General features: G+C 43.3%; 1 protein-coding gene across 1 annotated transcript in view; it reads left to right on the plus strand.

The window, feature by feature from the left end:
- The first annotated feature begins 11376 nt into the window (after positions 1–11376).
- Positions 11377–26016, plus strand: part of PDE3A (phosphodiesterase 3A) — a 250940-nt gene continuing 236300 nt past the window's right edge. Inside the window, exon 1 of the mRNA XM_086756466.1 lies at positions 11377–11727. Within this exon, the coding sequence (XP_086612592.1) occupies positions 11416–11727 (312 nt within the window). The 5' untranslated portion in view covers positions 11377–11415. The remainder of the gene's footprint in view (positions 11728–26016) is intronic.

A 26016-nucleotide genomic window follows, 5' to 3' on the forward strand; every position in this document is an offset into this window, starting at 1 on the left:
TCTTCAGTAAAAACATGCCATATGATTTTTTCATTTATACTTTTACAATTTATATCGAGAAAGGGTCTCACTGATAAAATGCCAGTTGGAATAATATTACTTTATAAGGTTATGAAACCTAGGGCAAAATCTCTGATTCTTAGTAAATGTAGGGCTTTATATTGCAATCAAAATCTGCATGTCAGCATCTTACACTGCTGTATCACTTATGCCTTTACCATCTACCCCTATATCACTCACTCACTCACTTTTTATCCCTCCTCGCAACACAGGCTTTTGCTTCTCAGGCACTTACTTATCTTCATCCACTGCTCCTCCCTCGCCAGTCGACCACTTGCTGTCCTCATCTTGAACGGTAAGTCCAGGAAAATCTTCCCATGAGTTCCCTGGCAGCCAGAAGCTGTCGTGGTCCACATTGGCTCTTTAGACAGGCTCTGACCTGTGAATGTCGTTGGAGCCGTGACCCGTTCCTTGTTTGGCTCAGCATGGCTTGCCTAAACAGATGGTGAGTAATGGCATGCAACGCCTACTTATCTTTTGTGCCTCTCTCCATATGGTTCCTGTATTAGACCTGGAAACAAATTGAAGGAGTTAGTGTGGCTAGGAAATGAATTTCATTAAGCTCCACAAAGTTGCTGTTAAAAATTCTTGTGTTCTTGTGCTGATATGAACGGCTGTGTAAGTCAGTTCAGATTTGGGATGGGAATATGCAGTTCCCTTGATTTTACTGGTGCTAAATGCACTTGTACCATGCCTAAACTGTGGTCTGTGAGCCTGTGAGCCGCTTGAGCACACATTTCTCAGTTTTCCATTAAAACCCATCTAGTTCAATGGGGGTTGGACTAGATGACCATTAAAGGTCCCTTCCAACCCTAACCATTCTATGTTTCTAAAACCATCTCATGACAGGTGTGAGACCTTGCAACATTAATATCTGTACCTGTACATTACATACTATCTGTAAATGTTTTAATACTACACAGGAGTACACAGTCTTAGAACTGGATAATGTCGCTTGCTCCTTTTGGTGGTGGTACAGGAGGTAGTATTTAAACACGTGGAACAATCTGATATTAAAATGGATGTGTTTAGATCATCTTAGATTTAGCCTATCCTCTTTATGCTTAAAAGGAACTGATTAAAAATGTCAAGATTTCAGGATTTAGGATAACATTCTTAAAAGGAGCCTGTAAAAGCTCATGAGTCTAACTGTTACTACAAGATATAGCTTTCAGTGAGACTTAACCTCAAAGGCTGGAATTATTTTACAAATATTTTTAATATATGTTTTTCAGTTAGTCACTTGGGACCAAATCCCCAAGAGAGCTACAGCATGAGGGATACACAAAGCCCAAGAGACAGTGAGCAAGAAAGTATGGTCCTGCAGCAGCGCAGGAAAGAAGGAATACACCTGGGAATAGGGGAGTGGGGGAAACTAAGTCTTGGCTTCTCGTACCTTCTTCAGGGTTGGCTCATAGATTTTACATGGAAAAGTCACAGAACAAAAGGCACAATCAACTGGGTTTAATTTCCTTTCCTGACCCCAGACCTCTCTTGCACCTTCATGTATCCTGCCTTTATCACTTGTCTGCAGTAAAAGCTGTGGAGGAGGCCATTCACTCCCCTCCCACTTTGACATGAAACGGGGCCAACTTACAAGAAATAACTAAGGATCCTTTGTTTTGAAAGACAGCATGATTACCTATAAAACAGTGACATGTGTACCATATACTGCTGAAAAAATTGTTGCCTTCATCATTGATGTGTGGCTATAAGTTCTTTTCTAACTCAGCAGAAAATAATAGAGGTCTCTCCCTCTTGAGAAGATGATCATACAACCCTGAACCACGTACAGCTCTTGAGCAGGTCAAGGACGGTTTCTAGGAGCATCTTGGTTGTGTGATTAGCTCTGGTGCTGTGAGTCAGTGCCATGGGTTGTGGAGTAATCTGAATTTCTGTTTGTGGAATGGAGTCTGGCAGCCTAGGCTATTGAAGGTGATATTACATTGATGTAGGACCCAACTACATGGCTAATGCAGTTTGACGCAGTAACGGGCTGGTGGAATTCCTAAAGAGCCACAATCTGCTCCTGCTGAGGACTCCTGCTTCCCTCTGCTTCCCAGCATACGGACTATGGATGTATATTGTGGCTTCCACCTATATGATGATTTGGGTATGCAGCTCACATAGGCAAAGTTGGCAACCATAAAAAGCAGGGATACTCATGAGGGAGTAGAGATGCCTGTCCCTGCTCTAGTGGTTATTTTACATATTTTAAATACATTTTTCTCTTATATTTAACATTTACATTATAAATTTTACATAAATCAGCCTCTGGAACAGGGGCTGCCATCCAGGTGTCTGCCCTCAGTGCATGTCCCTACCACAAGGCTGCAAAATGATACTCGTCACTTCTCTCTTCTTACCACAGGTATTTTTTATTTATTTATGCAAAGCGAAACAGATTCATCAACAAAGTTTGCAAGATTAACAAAATATTCCATAGCCAGGAATTTAAGGCACTTGGTTGAAGAATGAGAAGAATTTGCTATGCAGCACTCCATGTTTTGTGACTAGTGATTTTGGGAACCTGCTACGTGTGCCTACCACATGCCTCTGGGATACAGTTCCTCAGGTGATACCAGTGGAGGAACTGTGCTTGCGGATCCTGCCAGGCATGAATTAGATATGGCAAATTCAGCTCTGCTGGCACTGAAAGACTCCTAGGCATGCCTAGAAGTCAAGCACTAGGCACCCAGTTTAACATTGGAAGCAGAGGAATGTAGGGGTAGCTGAAGAATTTTTTTAATGCAGGCACCTGAAGATGAACAATGGCTTTGAAAATCCTACTTGTTTGCATCTTTAGATATCTATCTAACATCAGCAATTTGATCCTTGATCCATTTAATATCTTGTGCTTCTTGCATGTTATTTTAAGACTTTGCTCTTACAATTTTTTCCACTCCAAAAGCAGCTTCCTAACATGACTCAGGGGGAGACTGTCATTAGTAAGTCACTAGCGAGCCTGTCACTTTGCCTGCATTACATGTCAAGTGAGAATTATTTCAATGAAATGAGTTACTTTTTTGGCTAATCAGTAGCACCAAGTATTCATTATTAGCATCCCTTTACTCTGAGAGATTTGGTCACGTTACTTAGAATACAACAGTTGAAACTTACTTGCAGCCTACATTTGTTTCTCGGCTATGTAAGCAGAAATGCATTTTGTTTGTCTTACTAGGAAAAGATGCTTTGAAAATATCTGTCCCATTTCCTAGAGTGCCTTGTTTAAGAGGTTGTGTACACACTTATAAATCATAAAATCAGGGGGGGAAAAAAAGCAGAAAACCTAGTGTACATACAGAACTATTTAAAAATAATAGTTTGCTAACACTTTTGTTAGTGTAAGCTCTGTGAGTGTAAGCTCACAAGATAAAATGGAACTGGCGCCAAAGACAGTACCAGATGTGAGTAAGTATCACACGATTTTGCAGGGTCATCTCCCAGGAAGGTCACACAACAGGTTATGTTAAAGAGGCAAACTCAGCATCAGCATGGAAATTCCCATTTCATGAACTTGTGACCTTCTTGTACCTTATGCAGAGTATTTTAAGCATCAGGAATAAAATAGGTTAAGAGAAAGTCCAAGAGAATACTTGGTCTTTACAGGCCAAGTAGCTGGATACTCCAGTGAAATGAGAGCCTATGAGAAGTAGGGCCCCATCCTACAAACATTTATGTATCCACTTAAATTTGCTGAATGAACAGTTTGTTAACTTAATATCATGCATATCTAGGAGTACTTTAATTAACTCTAGGAGTTAATTAAAAAAAAAAAGGAACAGTGAAAGTGTTAACCTTAACCTAGCTATCAAGGAACTAAACAGCATTTGAAGTGTAAAATAAACAGGGGCTCCTGTTCAGATTCGAACCAAATGGCCAAAGTACTTGTAATTATCACTTTCAAAAGGAGTTGAATATTTGCCTTCAAAACCAGTACTTCAGGCAGCTTTAAAACTATAACATACAGCATTTCTTCATTTTTTTTCCCTGAACCTACATGGATGAGAGAGAGAGAAATTTACGGCATAATTATCTAATGTTAGGAAAATTAGCAAACCAAATTTCTGGGACAATCATTCTAATATTATTAATTCCGATTACCATCTAAAAAAAAAAAAAGACTGATTGTGATTACATCACTATAAAATATTTCTTCCAAAAATAACAAGACACTGCTAAAAATACTTCTGTTCTATCTACTGAAACGGGCAATACTCACAGGAGCATCTTAGAGAGCCAGCCCGCATAGATGAGGTTCGGTGCATGTCAGTGGGAATGGACCTCTTTCTGCCAAACCCAAGGGGGAGATGGGGGCTGCACTCAAGGCCCTCATAAGGAAGGGGTTTTTTTAAGGATTTCTGCCTGCCTTCATATACCTCATTTTCCCATAGGTCTACTTGCTCTACAATTTATTTGTATATCAAAGGTAAACATGCTTTGTTCCAGGAGATTACGTTGTTAAAGTATTGTTTACATGGATAGGCAAAAGCACAGATTAACTTTCTGTAGACTCGTGTCATGTTTAATATTTCAGTAAAAACCTATGCAAAATATGAACTTGGTATCACTCCTTGAAAACTAGTTACATTCAAGGCCAGGTTGGATGGGGCTCTGAGGAACCTGGTCTGATTGGAGATGTCCCTGCTTCTTGCAGGGAGGCTGGACTAGATGTCCTTTAAAGGTCCCTTCCAACACAAATCATTCTGTGATTCTGTGATCTATGGGCAACATTGAATACATTGTATTTTTAGTAGCTGTTAAAATTTTGTGTCTGTGACGAACATCCTGTTACTTCCCTGCAGTTAAAACTAGGTGGAGGTTTGCATTGAAAATAGGGAAGAAATCCCTGAATACATTACACCAACCTTGTAAGCAGATTGTATTACCTTCACTGGGAATCCACCTGAGCACAACATTCCATACACATGTATTGACAAAAGATATATAGATAAAAAAATGATATACAAAAGCTACAAAAGATACCCTACAAAAGGCTCCAGTCACACTCTTTCCTTCCCAAAATCAGAATTTTACTCTTTCATTATAGTATGACCATTCCAGTAAGCTAAAAGTAATCCATTCATTTCTCAATAATACTTATTTTGAAATATAAAGTCTGTACTTTCTTAAATGCCTCTAATTGAAGTATAATAGACTTTCAGAGACTGAAAAGCTCACTTCTATACTTCAGCAAAATCTGAATCACAGCCCACTCTTTACAATGCATGAATATTGTAATTGTTTTCCTAATACAATAATTGTAATTCCTTCTACGCACGCCACAATGAAAGGCAATAGAAATTTTCATGAATGAATAAATTTGATGAAGGTGCTTGTCATCAAATGGGTGATCTCCAGAATACAGGACTTCATTTTCATTCATTACGTACCTCAGTCATTCCATTACGAAGAAAACCTTGAAAATGTGAATTACATGAAGCAGATGCAGTGTGGGTGTTGTGAGTATGCCTGCGCTCAACCCCAAAATAGCATTATTTACTATTTCCCTGCTGAAAAATGGTATAAAAAGTAATCTAATTCATATGGTAAATATGTTTCAATGCCAGAGTCACCATCAAAATAATTGAAACAGTGAGACAATTCACATGATAAAATCTTTTACTACCTAATATGCTGGACGCTTACTGAGTTACATGAGAAATTTATAATTTTCAAAACTTTAAATTAAATTTCATATGAATAGTGTTTGTGAAATGCCACTGAAGTAACAAAAAATGCTCATATTTAAAAGTGAACATATTTTTAAGTGCTCCAGTAGACAGACATCTATAAATTTGTCATGCAACGTACTCATCATCACCTAAACTTCTGCGGATTTACAACTTAAACAGAGGTGGTGTGAATTATTCATTAACGTTTGTAATATAATTTCAGATCCTAACACAGGAAATTGTCAATAAAGTCCAGACCACTACCATCATGTATAGGTTTTAATTGCAGTGTATTTCACAAATTAGGCAAACTTAACTTTATTCAGTAAACTAATAGTGGAACGATAAAAACTCATATAGAATTATCCACACGCGTTGTGCAAGGTCATAACAATGTGAGAAAAGTTTAACTACAAGGAAGAAAGAAGAGAGAAAAATCATCAAAATATATGAAGAATCACCTCTGATATAGACCAAGAGTGATACAGGTGAAACGGGATGAACAAGTTGTAGGGACCGTCTCTCTTTTTCTTTCCCCCCTCCAGTACGACATAGTGTGGAATTTACTTGGTTTTCTCTATTGCTTCTTGGCCCCCAGAAGAGCCTCTTCTCACTTCAGCTTGATCACAGCATTTCTGCATGATTTAGGACTTTCATTTTGTTGTATTACTTTTGGGAGGACAGTCCACATAGCCTATTATAGGAAAGGGCCTCTACATGTTTATTGTGGTTTCCCAGACCAGCTGTGACCTGCTTACTGTAACCGCAAACCAGCAGCGGTATGAGAAAAGACCCTAGGGAAGTGTGGACAAACCAAACAAATGGTGGCTGTCTGATCTGTATAGCTGGGCTAAGCAGCTCCATTATGAAATCTTTCCTCCTTTCCTTAACGGCCAGGGAAGCCATTGTTTCCCCACTTAGATGGAGTATCACGTGTTCTCCGTGGATGCTTCATGAAAAGTCCCTTGAGTGGATTAGATAAGAGTACGACCTGCTGGGCATAGTAATGAGTAAAAGGCATTTAATCTTCTCCACTAATTTATCTCTTAACTTGGGAGAAAAAAAAAATAGGTTGCTTTTTCAAGAAATGATGGCAGAGTCCATGATAACTAAGGACGAAGTGATTCTGAGACAGACAATTATGTCTTGGGGAACAGTCAGCTGTCTAAGACCTCCTCACATCTGCTCTTTATTGTGCATCTCCTGCTCTTTGTTGTCCAGAGCAAACTTTTTTTTTTTTCCAGGTAAATCTATTTTGATTTTCTTATCTTATTGGATGTTCACCTTTATTTTCTTCCAGACCTTTCTGTCATAGTAATCATGAAACTTCTTGGTTTTTTCTCCTTTGAAGTCTCTAAGAAAGCTCTACCATTACTGTGGAAGATTGCTCTCCAAGTGGAAAACAGAAGGGTATTGCTAGGTTTTCACTACGGCACGGTCTTCTGCAAGGAGCAGTTTCCTTGGTGAATGGCTGATACTGCTCCAGCACATTTATACAATGACTTTATCGTATGTAATGGTTCTCTTTTTCTTTGGGTTATTATAGATGTCTGTTCATGAAAAGGAGCCTGATTCTGCAAGTACTGAAAAGCCCGGATCTCCAGAACTTCATTGAAGTCTTGAGCTGTTCACCATTTACAGGGGTAGAGTCTGCCTCCTCAGAACTTCTCTTTACTAGAGAAGGAATACAGGATTTTCAGGTGACTGTAACTGTATGTTCAGCACACTGTGTAAGAGGTACCTATCATCTGTAGACAGCCTAGTCTGGTGGAATCGTATCCTGAAGAATGAACTAACGCCAGCGCCCCCCCCCTGCTTCTTTTCATGCACCTCTGCATGGGAAGTCTCCTAAATGGTCAATATTTCTCATCTTCTGTGAAACTCACTTCCTGTTTGGCTCATCACCTACCACATTGTCCCACTTGGTATTGATTTTGATGGAGATACCAAAATTACATGACTGCTGCCTTTTTGTTAAAGATCTTCACAACCGAAACACTTAGAACACCTTTAGATAATCAGATGAATGAAGAGGCAAATTATGTTGCCTAACTCTGAAACATAAAGAAGTAATTTTATCAATTTCCACGGGGTAGGGAGCACAGCAAGGTTCAACTTCCTGTGTACTGCTCAATATACAACCTTGGTTCTCAGAAGGCTGAGTTGGTAGGAGTCTGACTCGTGCTTCTAGGAAATCTAGAGGTTATCACATTTGTGCTAGTTGTTTAAGTTGTTTTTGCGAGCTTTGACTTTCATTGTGTTATCTAAAAGCTCCCTGCTGTGGGAATTAAGACACCAGGAAAAAATAATCAACATTTTCCTTTTTTCTGTAAACTTCAGTGCAGAAAGTAGCAGATGGCTTGAGAAGGTCTAGTCCGCTTCATGTGAGACTGGAAAGATGCTGTCTCTGGCTTAGAGTTGCCAGCTTCAGGCAAGCTCAGCTGCTGATGGCTCGAGCCTTGATCCTCAGTGAAGCCCAGCACCCATAAACCCCACTTTGCCAGCTGGGCTCATGGTAACCTCAGAGATCTAGGCAGGCAGAACTCAGAAATGCATTTCAATCATTTAATGAGTTTGAAACACTCTTGGAAAAAAAAAAAAAAAAGCCTTGTTATTAGGCTCAAACCACTATTATCACAGCTATTACAAAGAATACAAGTAACTTTACACTAACCTAGAATCTGTCCAATGAAAAAAAATGCTGCTGCTTTTAATCTAAAGTGAATAATTCATGTTTTAGCTTAAGGAATTAAAAGAATATAGACCATTATCTCCTTTGATCTATGTAAGTAATATACATTTAAAGGAGGTGTCCAGCAAAAAGTAAAGGTAGGCAGTGTTTATTCCTCTAGTTCTGCTTTTTTTTATGACTGTATTTAAAGTGTCAACATTTCTGATCTCAGTAAATCTAATTGTAAAGTAACAAAGTGGAGATAAATTAAGTGAATGCTACTTGCTAGGAAGGATCAGGTCAAAGGTCTGATCTACCTGAACTGCAACTGTTGCATGTGTTGTCATCCAGAATTGCAATATCAACTTATTTTTGCTCTGTTTTGACACATTTAGACATAAAAATATGCAAGAAATACATCTTATTTATAAAAAGCTGAAAAGGAGTTAGGATTTGCACGATTATTACTATCTGGGCACTGATTCTGCCTCTGGGATGCTGATGCTTGGGGTAGATGGAACCCAGCAATGTTTTTCTAGGTGTGTATGGCAACCTGCTAATTGCTGTCTCACCAGAATAAACTGTAAACCTTTCCAGCTGTTCTTAATCTGGACCCTTAACCTTTAAAAAAACCAGAGGCTTTCCATTCCTCAGAGCCAAACTTTGCTAACAATATCTAGGTTGTTTTCAAACCAAGCTTCAAACATAAAAATGACTAATAAATCCATATTCCATAATAGTTGGGCTGGAGAACTATTATTTAAAAACATACTCAGTTTTTACGACCCATTTCTAGTAAAAATCCCAAACATGCTTCACTAACGCTACCAGATACTCAGATCCTGGATGACAGGCATGATATCCAGATAGATGCACCAATAAATACGGAAAGGCTATAAATCTGTCTCAAATCCCTGATTTGTGGATGCGCGAGGGGTTAGAGGGCTGGGAAATTCTGTTTTCTAATCTGTTCGTTTCCTGACTCTTAATGTTCTGTAACTTCCCAGCTGGTGATTGTATTTTTCTGTGGTTTGTGTTATTATGTGCTAAATACACTACTCCATGCCCTTCGGTGGGATCCGGGGCTTTAAGAAAAGGCCCTGATCTTGCACCGGCTTTTGCTCTGCACCTGATCCCACTCGAGCAAGGAGCAGTTTTGGGCAGCCCCAGGGGGGTCGGGGCCAGCCCCTAGCCCGCTGCAGAGCCCTGGGGGAGGAGGCCCGCGGCGTGGGGGTGAAGCAGGGTCAGGGGAAGGAAACAGGGGGGTTTTGGAGGAGGCCGCACCCCGGAGATTCGTAACGGTTCGGAGGTCCGTAGCTGGCTGGCTTTGGGATTCCACTTGGGGCTTCCCATTAAAACAACAACAAACCCAGTAATAATCGTTCAAAAGCATCCCTCTTCCTGACTTTTTTACGGCCTCGTAGCTGCCCATCTCCCTGCCAGGCGGGTTGATGGGGAGCTCCGCCGCCCGCACGGCACCGTCGGCTCCTGCGGGGCCGGGAGGGGGGGAGCGGGCTCCCCCTCCACCTCCTCCCCCCCAACCCCGCGCCGGGGGCGGGTAGGGCAGGGCAGCGCAGCCGTTCCTCGGGAGTCGGCCCGACCGTTTGGAAAGTGGCAGCGTCCCTCCGCCCCCCTCACCGCTACCTTGCCCGGGGTTCCCCTTCACCAGTTCGGGTTCGGGGCTTTCGCAGCTGCCTCCCCAGCTGGGGGACGCTCCCATCGCTTGATTTTTTTTCCCGGGCAAAACTCAAGGACCACCCCGGCAGCGTTTAGGAGGGAAGCGCCTTCCTTCTCTCTCTTCCTCTCCCCCAGCAGCCTCCCTGCGAGTCTTTCTCTCTCTCGCCCTCCCGGCAGGACTTTGCAACTTCTGCCCCCGGCTCTACTGGCCTTTTATTTGCCTTTTTTTTTTTTTCCGGATTTTTTTTTCTTTGCCTTTTCCCTTCCCCATTTCTCCTTCCTTGCGGTCCGTAACGACCAGGAGGGTCCTTGCCCGCGGCCACGGCCGAGACCCCGAGGGCCGGCAGAACGGCGGGCCGGACGCCGACCCTCCGCCGGGAGCGCCTGTAAGAAAGACGATGGCCTAGAAATTAAGCAGCGCTTCTGAGGTGGTACAGCCGCCTCTTCCCCCCCTCCCCGTTTCTTACATTTCCCCGCGTCTCTCCCTCTCTTGCACTTTAAAGAAAAAAAAAAAAAAATTACTTCCCCCCCCCCCCCCCACCCGCCTCCCCAGCCCCGTCCAAGCCCGAGGTGGTCGCGGAGGAGGCGCGGCGCTGGGCTCTCCGAGAGGAGGGGAGCGGGGGGCGAGCTGCGCGCCTCACAGGAAATGTCAGCGCCGCGGCGGGGAGCGCCCCCGGCCCGCCGCTGTCCCCCGGCTGCCCGCCGCTGACCGCCCCCCCCCCCCCGGGGGGGGTCGCTCCTGGCCCCTGCCCGGCTGAGAATAAGCCCCGGGGCGGGGGCCCGCGCTGCCAGGGGTGCGGAGGGAGGCCCGTCGAGGCCATGGCCGGCGGCGAGGCGGGGAGCCTGGGCTCCGGGGGGCAACCCGGCACCCCGCAGGGCGGCGGGGCGGCGGCGGGAGCCTCCCGCTCCGCGGTGCCGCCTCCGCCGCCGCGGGAGAGCTGGCGGCGCCGGAAACTTTCCTCGGCGCTGTGCGCCGGCTCCCTCTCGGTGCTGCTGGCCCTGGTGGTGAGGCTGGCGCGGGGGGAGCGCGGCCGGGAGCTGGCGGCGGAGGGCGGCGGGGGGCCGCGGGGCTGGGGCTGGGTGCCCCCCGGCGCCGTGCCCCTGGGCCTGGCCGGCGCCTTTTTCGGCGCGGGCCGCTACCTGCGGCGGGGCGGCGTGGGCCCGCGGCGGGCGGCGGTGCTGCTGGCCGCCTGCTGCGGGGGGGAGGCGGTGGCGCAGACGGCGCTGGCGGCGGGGGAGGATCGCTTGCTCTCCCTGGCCGCCACGGGGGTGGTGCTGAGCTGCCTGGCCGCCGTGACATGGCTGGTGCTGAAGCTGAGGCAGGGCGTCCTCATGCTCGCCGTGACTAGCGCGGCCAGGACCACGTCCCTCGTCGCCTTGGAGCGGGTCCCGGCGTCCTGGCGGCCCTACCTGGCCTACCTGCTGGGGCTGCTGGGCATCCTCCTGGCCGGCTACGCCGACCGGCTCTGGCCCCCGCGGCGGGCCGCCCCGCTGGCGGAGCCTCCCGCCGCGCCCCCGACCGCGGACGAAGCCCCGGTGCTCAGGCGGCGGCGGCGGTCCAGCTCCATGATCTCCCCCGAGATGTCGGGCGGCGGCAGCAAGACCCACCGGCGGACCTCGCTGCCCTGTATCCCCCGGGAGCAGGTAGGGCTGGGGCTGGGGAAGAGGGGAGGACGGGTACCAAACTTTGCTGGCGGCGGGTGGCCGTCCCGCCGGCGGCGGAGGCGCGGGGAGCTGCGCCCGCCCCGCTGGAAGTGGCCGAGGGCGGTGCGGGCTTTCCCCGGCGGCGCGGAGAGCCCGGGACCGCGGGAAGCGGCCCCAGTCTGACTTGCCCCGGCCCCGAGCGACGGGGAGGGAGTTCGGGTTTTGTTTTGTTTTTTTTTTTCTTTTACAGCCGGCGCTTGCTTTCTTCCAGCTTGGCAGAAAGTTGAGGCGCGGATGGTACCCGCTCGGCTCTCGGAGCTGGTGGGCACCTGCCCTCAGGTTTCCCAGCATCACTTACGAGCCTTGCTTTTCCAAACCTGCAGTTTCCTGGAAAGGTAGCTCAGCCCTATGAAACATGTTTTAAAGTGTGTGGGGGGGTGGTGTATGTGAGCTTGTCCTCGGTGGGAGAAGTCCCTTTTGAGGGCGATGGCGTGTCCTGGCAGGCTGGCCCGCAACAGCACGGTGCTCGTCTTTTGCCCTCTCGCCTCCTCAGGGCTGTTCATGTGCCGGTGATCAATAAGTCCCGCTCTGTCCCGGTTATGGGAACCGGGAGGAGGCACACGCCATTTATCTCAACTTTGTTTCCTTTAAGAGGTCGTGATTTGAGTGGGTGAGGGAGAACTTACTCTGTTACCAGCGATGCCTCCTTTTAACTGTGCACCTCAAAAAAAAACAGGAAAAGAAACAAGCAAACACCATTATCTTTACTGCACGGCTGTACAGAGTCCTGCCATGGACACAAGGTCGGCTCAGTTCTGCGCTTGAAGTGTTTTATCACTTTATATTTTTTTTTTTTTGAGATATAAAATTGCCCCACAAGAAAATCATTGGATGGGTCGAGCGTAACTGAGTGTGTTGAAAGTCGGCGCAACCCTTGCTGAGTGGTGGAAAGGGAAACCTGGGGGAAAATAAATGGCAAATGGTGTTCAGCTTTCTTTTTCGATTAGTGTTGAAAATGACGCTGCGCGCTGTGGTCAGCTGAGGCGTACTGCTGTACAGCAAAGGTTTTCTTTCAGGTTGCTTGCTAGAGAAGCAGCTGAGTATTTTCCAACTGATGGCATCTAACCATATGGTGTGGGTGGCGAGTTTGTTTCTGGAAATGGTTTGGTTACATCCCTTTGTGGTTGGTTATGACATTTTCTAGAAGAGGGCCTGACAACCTTATATACTTGAGGCTTATTTTACAACAAATGTACTTATTTACTTAACGTTTTTGTTTAGATAAAATAAATATTTACCACAGTGTCCAGGCAAATACAGTGTGAAAAAGTAGAAAGCTGACTCAGTTCTGACTTTGTTTTAATAGGAACCGAGAGAGAAGGGTGTAAGAATAATTTGTAAATGCAGTATCTAAGGCAAGAAATTAAAACTGTTTATACCTACTTGATGACGCTGGGCGTTTCTGGTTGTTTCTTACAATAATCATTTGTAAGGTTTTAAACATATTTCCACTGACTCTCACACTTAAAATAAAAGCAGCTTTCCAGTTAACATCTCTAAATACAATCATTCGGAAATAGGGCTTGCTAGCTTGTTATCATGTCTTTCTCTTTTCTTCTGGAGGAAATTCAAGCCACCTGTATGTACCAGGATGTTAAACTGGTGATGGATAACAAGGCATATTTGTTACTTAGGGACAGTGGTCAGCTTTGCCCTGAGCAGTCCCCGCTTCCAAGCTGCGGAGCTGGACTGGAGCTAGCTGGCGACTGTTCAGTTCACCCGCTGCAGGATTTTGGCAAATTTCTCTTTCTTTTGTTCTCGCTCTCTATTAATCAATAGCGAGATCTGGTATTGCTTGCGTCATTGTGTGATTAGAAATGGATGACTACTTTCAAGTTTGGGGAAACTTTTGTCTGTCTTTTTTTTTAATTTATTTTTTTTTTACGCAGTGTAGCTGTGCGTGTGTGAACTTCCCTCCCTAAAAGCTGTCTTCTTAAATAAATGTTAGCATGATAGAAAAATGGAAAAGCTGAAACAAAGCTCTGTAAGGACCTTGAAGAAATGCTGGGAGAAGCGGGACTCTCTTACAGCAAACAAAGTTTGTATTTATAGCAAAAATCAACTCCTTATAGACTTAAAGAAACCATAGGTAAATGTTTCTCTTTGGGACGGTTTTTAAATATAACATGTTAAAAATAGAGATGAGGGCTTTATAAACAAAACCAGACCTTCCCTCACCCCCTGTTTTTAAAAAACATGCCCTGAATGTTTCTGGTCGAAAGATAGCTTGTTAATACGCCTGGGAGCTGCCAATAATTTTCATCAGGAAATGGATCTACTTTATTGCTTTGAAATACATGCTTTCATTTGGTGAATAGCATTAGATGAAGTTTTAGAGATGTTGCCTGTTGCCTCTTGTGTAATCTTTCCTATTGCTGAGCATTTAATTGAGCTTTTATTATTCCAGAGTGTGATTGCTTCCCTGTCTGACACTTTGTATTGATATGAGATTTTATGAAAGTTGAAATTTCTGGATTTTTTTTTCAGTCACACACATCTTGGTTATAGTCTGAGTTTTTCCCTACTCGAATACAGAATCGAATCTATGTGGCCTTGTGATGGTAAAGGACAGTACCAGGAATTGCAAACTAACATCATGGACAGAGGTATTGACATATTTAAAAGTATACTTCTGTTTAAGCTGCTAGGAGGAGTAGCGGGAAACGCCTATGGCGTGAATTATTCCTTCTGTAGAGACAGCTCATCTTAGTTGCTTATCAGTTCCAGAAAGAACTTAAAAACTGTTCCAATAAAAAAAAAAACCCACCATCCAAAATCAAACCACACCAAGATGTAACCTTCTTTTGTTGCTAAAAGTGCTCTTTACTAGTTTTTCCTTTAATTCTGATTTTTGTGGTTGATTTTTTTAATGTTCTTTCTCTTTCTCAACTGTGGCAAATTTTTTGGATTAAAAGCTTCCAGTCTGGCATGTGTGTAGATCTCATTGAGAAATGTGTGCTTTGCGATAGCCTGATCCTATTCCCAGCTGCGTGTTGTCCCCCTGTGATTTCATCAGTGCCGGCTGAGGATGCTCAGCTCCTTGAGGGCTCAATCACCCAGATTTGAAAGCGGCTGCAGAGAGAAATTGTGAATGGATGGATTAGACAGTGAATGAATGAACAAATGCTTTTTTTTTTTTTTTCTTTTTTTTTTTTCTCTCCTGGTAAATGGTACCTCGAGGGTGATGGCTTTTGGAGTTTCTTCTTCACGTTTTTGCAAACGTTTTAGTTTCTTGTAAAAGCATGGGGGCGGGGGAACATGTTCTGTGTCTTGTTGTTTCCCATTAAAATATTGTGTGGCCCATGTGTTCTGGAGCTTGTGCTTCTGATCTGTGTGTGTTAATCTTGACATACAACAGTCCAAAGGAGTGATTTCGCCTTGGTGGGTAAAATACTCCCCAGGAGACAGTAGCTGGACAATTTTAAACCGTGCCGAAGACTCCCAATTTTGCATTTAAGCCTTACTTGTTGTTTTGTTTGGGTGGAATAGGAAGCTTTCAGCTAACTTGGATTTATTACAAGTGTGTGTTAAATGAGCTAGAGCAGCTGCTGCAAGTAGTTCAATTCACTTAGCATTTTTAGACGTTTTTTTTTCTCTCCTTAGTCAGAAGACTGTCACAGGTACAGCATACATCAGGGTTTTAAGTCCTTTGTAGTTCCCAAACCAGTGGGTGACACAAGCCTGTGTGAGAAGGCACTAGCGAGGTGCTGGGTCTTGCCCTGCTGGGAAGCCGCGATACTCAGCGTCAGTGGTGGGTAGCACCAGAGGCTTCTTCTTCAGCTCTGGTGTCCCCAGCTGCAGGGCCAGCAGCTCCATGTGCAAACACCCGTCCGTGTCCTCTGGCTCGTGGGGCAGAGAGGGGTTTCCACCCATTTTCTGTGCTGCTTTCTCTTTGCTCTTTTCCTCCTTCTGGGCAGTTGGAGAAGTAGAAAGGCGTTTGCCTCTTTGAGGGGCACCTGAGAGTCTGTCATTTATTTGTCATCGGTTTGAGACTTGGTAGCTGGTTTGTGCTGCCACATCTTTCCCTGCCTGTTTCTCCTTTTAAAAAGTTGCTTTTTCAGATGAATAGCTTTGCTGCCAGGCTTCTCTGTCTTCCTCCAGCGTCAGCAGAGGAGTGTTTGCTCAATTTGACAGTTTTTTGTGGGGTTCTGGAGACTCTGTCTGTTCCCAGTCTGTAGCCTGGGAAAGTTGTGAGCTGGGACCATCGTTATCGCTGCCTGTCTGTGGGGTTGAGAAGACAATACTGTAACAGTTCACATGGTCAAATATATCTCTTCAGTGATAAGATCTAAGAAGCTGAGGAGAAAAATATATGTATTTGTTTCTTTTTTTTTTTTCAAGGGAAAATTAAGACTTTATCTGTTCTTCTCATTGTTTGACAGTGAGAGCTTTGTAAGTGCCAGGAATATGTTGCTTCGCCCTCTTTCCTGGCTTTTTATCATTCTGTTCTAAAACAAAGGACAGATGTGTCCTTATCTTACAAACAATTTTTAATATTACAGATCCTACCCCCTGGCCTCAAAATAGGAGAGATCAGAGTGCAACATACAGAGATTTAAAATTTTGGAGAGGAGAAGGCAGATTAAATCTAGATATTGAACTTCATGTGTGTCAAATTTATATTCTCTTATTAGGCGTGCAGTGTTATATACCATATACATCCTTCTGCTAATAAGTATTATTGAGCTGTAATTACTGTGATAAGATTTGCTGGCATTGCCATTTAGGTCACTTGAAACTGAGGAAAACTGAGGAGTTATGTCATCTGGTGACTTGCTGAAACACAACCGTGTAAAATATTTAAGTAAGGCTCCAGGAAAAATCACCCAGGGATTCCAGACGTAATACTTTATTTTTTTCTTGCATGGCTTCATTTACGCAAACCCACTCTACTTAGATTTTTTTTTTCTTTTCTTTTTTTTTTTTCCTTCAACCTCACAAAAATGTAAAAACTGCTGCTGAAACTCTCATGATTGGTTTAGAATCTATTTTTGTCAATCGGTAAAATCAAGAAATGTATATTATGGCATATTGGCACCCCCTCGTCCTCCCCCCACCTCCCCAAAGAAAAAAAAAACAGTAGTGACTTTCTGCTTTTTCTGCCTGAAGTGTGAAAATGCAAAGCTGGGGAACTGAAAGAAATCCTGTGTATGCTGGGTTGTCATGTTAATTAAATAAACATCCAGAACAGTGACCCTGTGTATGAAATGTGTTTTGAGAAGCTTGTTGGGGGTTGGGGGGGAAAAACAGTGACACATGATGTTTTGGATGTTAACTGCGACATTTGTATGAATTTGTCCTGATCTGCTGTTAGTGTGCTTACATTCCAACTCTTTTTTTTTTTTTTTTTTTTTTTTTTTTTGCAAGAAACTGAGACATAGCTGTATTTTGCAAATTGAAGGAATATCGCTGGGGCTTTTTTCTTTAAAAAGTAATATATAAAAACCAAAAATCCCAACCTGGAAGTTGGAAGATTGGTGGGTTCTGGTGCCTGCAAACTGCAGGGCTCGAAATGGGGTGAGCTGGTTGCATCCTACATGGTTTGAGAATAAAAGGAACACAGCTGCAATTAAAGTTTTGAGCTAGTTGCTGTGATTTACTTAGGTAATCTAATGGGAGATGTATAGGATACCATTTGATGGATAAGATTCAGATAACAAAGTGGAAGTTGAGTTTTCCTTCGTGCACATTCTTTCTTCTCTGCTTGGTTTTGAAAAAGTTTCTTGGTGAATTACCAAACCCTTTCCTCAAAGTCTCTTCTGTGTTAGTCAGAGTGTCACTCAGAAATAAATGCCTCTCCTTTGGTTTTTCAAGTTTGTTGGTTTGTTTTCCCAGCTTGGCTTGATCTGAGCCCTGCTGCAGTTGCAGTGGTAGCATCAGGATAATGATTTGAGAAATAGGAAAAAAAAAAAACCGATGTCTGACCAAGTTTTAACTTGTCAGGAATATCAATGCTTTCCTTTCTGAGCTGTCTTTGGAGATTAAATGAGATAGGGCAGTTCCTCATCTCACGATCATTTTATCAAGCTTTTCCCTTTTTTTTTTTTTTTTTTTTTTTGTAATCAGTTTGGGTTGGAAGGTCATCAAAGGTCATCTAGTCCAACCTCCCTGCAAGGAGCAGGGACATCTCCGATCAGATCAGGTTGCTCAGAGCCTCATCCAACCTGGCCTGGAATGTTTCTGGGATGGGGTATCCACCACCTCTCTGGGCAACCTGTGCCAGTGTTCACCACCCTCAGTGTGAAATTTTTTTTTCCTAATGTCTAATGTGAATCTGCTTCCTTCTGTTTTAACCTGGTTACCCCCTAGTCCTGTCACAAAAGGTCCGGCTGAAGAGTTTCTCCCAAGCTTTCCTGTAGGCCCCCTTGAGGTACTGGAAGACCGCTATAAGGTCTCCCCGGAGCCTCCTCTTCTCCAGGCTGAACAGCCCCAACTCTCAGCCTGTCCTCATAAGAGAGGTGCTCCAGCCCTCTGATCATCTCCGTGGCTCTCCTCTGGACTTGCTCCAACTGGTCCGTGTCCTCCTTATGCTGAGGGCTTCAGGGCTGGACACAGTACTGCAGGTGGGGTCTCCTGAGAGCGGAGTAGAGGGGCAGAATCCCCTCCCTCAACCTGCTGGCCACGCTGCTTTGGATGCAGCCCAGGATGCGGTTGGCTGGCTGGGCTGCGAGCGCACGTTGAAGAGTTTGAGCTTCTTTTCTTCTCCCTCAGGGTGTATGTAACTGTTACACTCATTATTAATTGTTATTAATAATAATAATAATTCTGATGCAGTAGCGGTACCCGCCCCTCCCACCCCCAACGGCCGCCGGGGTCCGGGCGGGGCGCGGGGGGGCGGCGCGCGCGGCCGGCGGTGGCGGGAGCGGCCCCCTAGAGGGCACGAGAGCCCCTGTCCTGCGGCGGCCCCCCCGCCCGCGGAGCCCGAAGAGGAGAAACAAAATCTGTCCGTGGTGCTTAACCCAGCCTTTGGGGTTCGTTGTGGGGTTTTTATTTTTATTTATTTATTTTTTTATTTTTTTTAACACTTTCCTACCTGTCCGCTGCGGTTGCAGTTGCGTTGCTAGCTCCTCGTATCCCACGTCAGCAGTGAGGTAGGGGCGGGTCGACAGCCCTGCGGTAAAAGAGGGTTGTGCTTCCCTGATCTGAGCTCTTCGGGTGTGCTGACACAAAAATAACTGGAAGAGGAGCAGCGGTAGGTGTTGGCCTTGGAAAAGCCAACTACAAGCATCACTGGAGATCATGGTGCACAGATCTGCTGCCTCCAAATCTGTCAAGAATCCAGAAAAATCGGCTAAATCACCATTGCTTTACATATTGTGGCACCTCATGACTCTCCTCACACATATGACTCTTGATAAATAAAATCTGTTTGTAAATAAGATGGGACACACCGCTTGAAGAGTGCAATAGCAGGTTGCACGGCTGAGAGAAGCGATCCTTCCTTACCGTTCGCTGTAGGAGGCAGCTGGATGGTTTCCTAATGCCGCCCAAAGGGTTGCCCAACGAAAGGTAAAACACACCGCACAGGAAAGATGCTGGCTGTAAGAGTTTGGTTGGTGAAATGACGTTGTTAACTTTGGAGCCCGTCAGGAAGAAGACTTCATGTCAGCTGGTAGCGCTGGTCACCGAAAAAGTCTGTGTGTGCTTGTGTGAAATATTGTAGTGAAATTAGATCGGCAAAGTCCTGGTTTGGAGTGCTATATTGAGTTTTTGTCAGCCAAAATGAATGGCTGGGGTCTACAGATAGCCCAAACCTCTCATCATCATCTGAGAAGAAACTGCAAAGATACATAAAAATAGATCTAACTGAGGAGTACTACATAAGCATTTTCCTAAAAATGGAATAGTAGAAGAAAATTTGGAAAAAAGACAAAAACACCTTACCCCCCCCCCCCCCAAAAAAAAGCACTCAAAACCCCTCATTCCCCTCCAAATGCCAACCTTTTAGTTTTAAGGAAGAAGTCTGGATGTGTGAGATAGAAATACACACTAATCGTGGAACGGGTATGTCCCAAGGTACGAGTGAAGCTATTTCTAAAATCCTTAGACATTTGTATTTATTATTTGTTCAAGTTTAGAGGTTTCTTATGCCAAGCAGGTTGAGGATTAGAATAATTGGCTTTTTTTTTTTTTTTCTCTCAATCTGATACTAGTGAGGAGGAAATTTCCCAGTTGGTTACTCTGTTGTGGTTTGCTTTAGCAACCTTACTGTTTCATCTGAAGTGCCCACTGACCAGGACCTGTTGCTGCATGACTCTGTTCGTATGTTCACTACAATTAACTACTGAAAACAATTAGGGAGAAGACATTTATGAGCATCAGTACAGCTAAAGGCTCTCCCTCTCCCACTGCACGAGGCTGGAAAAATACGAATCCTCCACAAAGCAGAAGTAGCTCCGACCATAGCTGAGGCCTCCTTGTCTAATGCCCCATAGCCATCAGTGAAACAGGTGCGGTTAAAGTGACTTATTTGCATTTTGTAGGTTGCTTAAGTTGGCTTTGTTTTGTAGTAAGAATTTATGCTTTGGTTTGAATTTTAAAATACAGTAAAATTATATTCTGCATAGTTAGTTTTTTAAAATGGGATTTTTTTTTCTGCCTATGTCTGTAGGAGTGATGCTTTTCAGACATACTCAGGATGCTTTTCTGATGGTTGCTGAACTCCTGTGATAGACCCTGGTGATGATTTAAGAAGCAACCATTCCTCTTAGACTGGTTGGTCCTCTTAGAAATATCTCGGTTTCATTAAAATCTATGTGACATACAACTGTGATGAGGTCTGATGGAAAGCTGTATCACATGCTGTGTTTTGAGGATAAATTCACTGACAGCAGTTGGATTTATTTTTTTTTTTTTTGTTTTAAAGAAGCTTCTTGTTTCTTTGTTGCAGGCTGGATTTCTTTGTGTAAATGATAATAATGTAGGGGAGCAATTATCCCTGAACTTCAAAACTGAACATTACTTATTCTGAGCAGCATCCTTCTGACTGCTGTTTGGCTAAATTTGTCCATAAGCGTGTTTGTGAAAAGAATTCCGGAAGAGGAAAGAATTTAATGTTTGAATGCTGAAGGGTAACTGTTTTCTAAATTATTGCACTCGCAGCAGGTTGATGATACCTTGCTAGCATCTTGGAGTTGCTGCCACAGCACCAGCAATAACCAAAGTTGTTCCTCACCCTGAAGTACGGATACTACTGCTTGTCTCTTGCACTTACTTTTGTTATACAGTTTTAAATAAACCAAGGTGTGTTTGTGTTTAATATTGTGGATGATAGGCAGAATATGAATATGTTTTGTTACTTATGTTACATTGATCCTTAGCAAAAACGTACACAAAATTTACCTTAAAATGAGAATGTGGGGCAGCTGAAGAGGCTGGAGTGGTGGAATGTCTGCTCTATGATGGCAATGAAGCCCCTCAGGTGGCAGAGTCTGCAAAGGCACCCTCAGGGGTGTTTGTGTTTGTGATCAGACCAAAAATGGATGAAGGCAGTCATAAAGGTTGATGCGTGGGCTGGGAAGCTACGTCCAAGCAACATTTTCTCCACTTTTATGAGCAGTAATCTAGATATGCTCAGCCGAGATTTTTGTTGCCTGCAGAGCAAAACTTGTGAAACCTTGTCTGTGCTTATGTGTTAAATCTCAGCTGAAATGACAGTTGTAGAAAGACCTCTGTGAAAAGCGTAGATTAAAAAGAGCTGCAGAACCCTGTGTTATGTGCTGTCCTTCCTTGCCCCCGTTATTGCAGTTTCAAGTGCTTTTCTTATGAGATTCATTCTTTCTTTTTTTCTTATTGTAGCCTGTTAGAGCTCGCCAACTGACTGACCTAACTTGGTTTTCCTTGCAGAGTAGACTATGCTGCTTCATTTCCACCGTGCTCCCCAGTGCAGGCAGGGCTGCTTCTGTATTGGTAATACTGAAATCCTGACACCGGCTCAGTGAGTGGCAAAACAAGTGTTGGACGCTGGTAGCATTCTCAGGTGCCTTGCTCTTTAGTTTGACCGGTGATGCTCGCCATAGGTTACTCTTGACAAGGTCTGTTCACTGTATTTTGTGTTGATAAGGAACTTACTTAAGTGTGTTTGGATGCATTTATCATTGCAAGATAACGGATAAGATATTTTACATGTGTCTGGAGTTCTTGTTTGAGGCTGTCAGTGGGATTGTTTCAGGAATACCTGTGCTGAGATGTAGATCTGCTTCTTACTCTTGTGAGACAACAAATATCTTTAACTTCTCCTGGAGGTCGTTCAGTGATATTTTAAAATTTATATTGTGCAAGTCGAGGTTTATTAAAAATGCTATTTCCTTACGTTCTTTTTGCAGTGATTACTGATAATCTCTTCCCTGCCTCCGCTGCCTTCAGTGGGAATTGAGAGTGCTCAGTTCTCCCAGGGTAACAGGCTGATCCTTTCGGTTGAATCATTAGTGCCAGAGGAGGGTGTGTTCCCATATGCAAATCTGCAGATAGCCCTTTTTTTTTTTTTCTTTTTAAACAGCTAATTATTCTTTTTCTTACTTTAAAATAAGTAATTCAAAGCTGATATTGGTGCTGCTCGAAATGTGACTCAAGACCTTGTAGCATGTTTTACTAGATGTGTGTGCACACACAGATATGTAAATCTTTATATATACATATCTCTGTGTGTGTATGTATACGAACACTCAAATTAGTATTGTGTAGCCTAGAGGCATGGAAATCTTTGTTTGACTTTGACAGCACAGTCTGCAGCCTGAGTTGCATATGACAGTGTTCTTTCTGGATATTTGATAATATTTTCTGATGTCTCCTCAGGTTCTAATATCTCCACAGACAGGCATGTTTCTTAATATCCCAGCCTCTGTAACCATTGCTTGACTTCTGATTTGTTACAATTTTCATCTTTCTTTTTCTTTCTTGGCTTGCAAAGGTGTGCCAAGTTTTGCAAAAATTGTCTTCTTTTATTTGTACATACTTGAGTAGTGATTTTGATCAACAAATAAATACTTGTGTCTTACTAACGCATGCTGTTCCAATATTCAAACTGAAACTTGGTGCTGCAACTCTGATCTGGAGACGTGAGACGCTTCACACGGTATCTCTGGTGCCCAGACTGACTGGCCGCTAGCTTTGGCTGTGACGTGGAGCTGGGGACTGGCTGGTCAGGCGCAGCTGATAAGGTCCCTGTGCAGCCTGAGTCAGTGTCGTTCTCATGGACATAAATGGGGGTTTGTCCAACGAGGAGCTCAGGCTGGTTAGGAGTGTGATAAGAAATAAATGGGTGACTCAAATTTTTACAGATAGGGATGATGAGCTTTAGCTGGTAAAACTTACTGTTACGTGTAATGGATATGTTATTGGTGTGATGTATCTATTCTCAGGGAAGCTGTGAACTAGTTAGTATTTGTTATTTATTAAGACAGTTCTGAAAATTTACTTATTATGACAATTCCCTGAAATTTGCTGCATTTCTGTTGATTTTGAATTCTGTATGAGGTGAAATGTTGCAACATAATTGATATGCTATTACTGAGGGTTGTTTTTTTTTTTTAAGACCAGCTTAATTCATATGCAAGTGCCATTCTTAAATGCAGTCCTAATTATCTGCTGATTACACAAATCTGTAGATGAATAAACATTTTCTGTTAAAGGATTTAGTGCTGTACTTCCCGTGTGCTTGTGAGGAACAGAGCTGCAAGGAAAACTCCGCCGGAGATTCAGAAGTTAAGAGGGGAGTAAGGGTGGAAGGGGAGCCCTACCCTTTCCAGTAAAAGACTTCTGCTTAGAGTTGCAGGAGAAGCAAACATACAAGCCCAGAAGCAGGCAAGTATACCAATAGGTGTGTACAATTTGATTATTTTAGGCAGCACTGGCTCTGTAGGTGCCTTGTTACAGAGACTGTACTGAGAAGTCTCTTCAGTGGCAAAGAGAAATATTGCCTGGGCTATATTGATACTGAAAAGTGACTTCTGGGTTGCAGAATGCAAAATGCTAATTCTTATTAAGCTTGCCATGTTTGTGTCAAGCGGTGTAATAGAGGAGCATGGGATAATAGTGCAAAAATTAGACGGGTTGGGGTGCCAGCCCTAAAGCACATATTCCAGCTTAAATTCCGCTTGAGGATCCAAGCCTGTTGTTGCCTCTTGGCAAGGCACCTTTGGAGTCAGAGCCAGCTAATAGGAAATACGAGGCACCAGGGCTTAACTGAAATTTAGGACATCTAAACCTAGCTCTCTGGGTATGTGTGATGTGGTGAGCCAGAGAGAGATGACAACGCAAGTGTTTCTTGGAGAATTCTTGAACATTTTTAAGTGAAGCAGTAAAGATAGATTGTCCATCTCCTTCCTCTTAAATTTATCTAATCTTTATTTTGTCTTTCTCTTCTACTGTGTGTGGTGTATAAATCTAGTCCTGAAATGTGTGATGTTCTCATTCAGTGTTGATGGATGGCATGTACTTGTGCAGTGGCTGAGGCATAGATTCAGTGTTTTGCATTCCGATATTTTAGCTGCCGTTGTGCCTGGATCTAGAATTTGCTTTTCCTTTTGTATTATACATAGACAAGAGAGAAGATCCTTGAGATTAACCTTAAGATTTCTTGACTTGGACTGTGGTCTGCCGCTTGAGTAGATTTTTTGGAAACCCGGAATTTTAAATGCCATGTTCATGCCTGAACATACTGTCATGTGTAGATCTTTGGATTTTATTATTCTTCTAGGAACTGTAACTGATCTGTGATCAAAAATGATAAAATTCTTGGCCATCAATTAGTACAGCTCCTTAATGGAAGGGAATTTGCTTTATATATTGTCTCAGCTCGAATGAAAGTGGAAACATGATGCTGAGGAAAAGGTCGGTTTTTAAACTGAAGTCAGTGCGTTGCAAAATTTACTGATACGCAGTTTAAAAACCCCACCCCAAAAAATCCTCAGCTAGTGGGAGCGATGACAAAACAGCTTCCTTTACAGTCATTCTGTGTACTCATGAGAACTTGGCCTAGGGGCCTCTGGGTCTTTTATTTGGTTAAGATTTTTAGAACTGAGATAAAAGTAACGATCAGATTGTCTTAATCATTCATAATAGAGGTTAAGGAGATGAGAACTTTAGGCAGAAACTTGATAGCCCTGAAAGTTGCTTTCTATCTTCCCTGTGATCTTAGTGGATTGCTATCTGAAGCAGTGAATCAGTGTTTGTAAGGATAATTATGTCGTACGCTATCTTTTGAATGCTTGAATTTGCAATCTCAGATGTTTTTAATGAAATTTTAAGTATCTAATTTCATAGACCTATGTAGTTTGTTTTTTTTTTCAAATGTTTATTTAATAAAAATCAAACTTAAGAGAAATGTCATGTTATTGATGCCCACATGCTTTGAGTTAACAGCTTCCTTAGTGCCACTCTTCTGAGATGCGATGAGTGGTCAAGTGTTCCTTTTTGATCTGGGAATGTTTATATCAACAAGCTGATTACTTCTGCATCATTCCCTATCTTCTAGCCCAGCAAATCTGAAACCCCTTTCCTCTTTCATGGAAGACAAGCCAAAGAAGTTAAGGGTGGGCTTTGGACACTTGATTCACCTTCCACATATAAGAAAGGTGGGTTAGATTTGTTTCAAACTGTCTGTGACTGACACAAAAGAAACACTACAGTTTTGTCTGGTGATATGTTTTTTCCTTAGCTAATCTCACTTCTCTCCCTTTAATCAGATTCAAGAGCATCTGGTGGTTTTTATTTGCTTTTTTGGTTTTTGTTTGATTTCCTTGTTTTGAGGGGAGGATGTTTGTTTGCTGAGCCAGAGATCCATCTTTGAGTTTGAATCTGTGGAGATGCCATCTCAGATTCTAAGGGATGATAGAGGTACCTGGCTTTAAATGTAAAAGTTTGAATGCAAAAATTTGTTGGTGCCTTGGAGGAAGTTTCCATACATCCATGACAGATATGCTGTGGTCACAATATGTGATATGAATGTGAAGGGCTTGTAAAATAAGCAGAAGAATCATCAAAAAAGGCAGTTTCAGATAAGAACAGGTAAAATTTCCAGTGTGTGAAGTCTGCCTTAAGAATCTATATGAATTGGGTTTTTATTTTCAAGAAATGTATTTAGTTGATTACTACTGTTATTTCCTCTTTATCCCTCTTTTCAGAGTCTCTTAATTCTAGTGGTACATATGTATGTGTATATATTTTAATCCTTAGCTTTCCATAGACTGTAGCAGCCTTTCACCTTTTGGGACTGTTTGTCCTGAGCAA

This window comes from Chlamydotis macqueenii, chromosome 1 (genome assembly GCF_036417535.1).
Source record: "Chlamydotis macqueenii isolate bChlMac1 chromosome 1, bChlMac1.mat, whole genome shotgun sequence".
NCBI lineage: Eukaryota > Metazoa > Chordata > Aves > Otidiformes > Otididae > Chlamydotis > Chlamydotis macqueenii.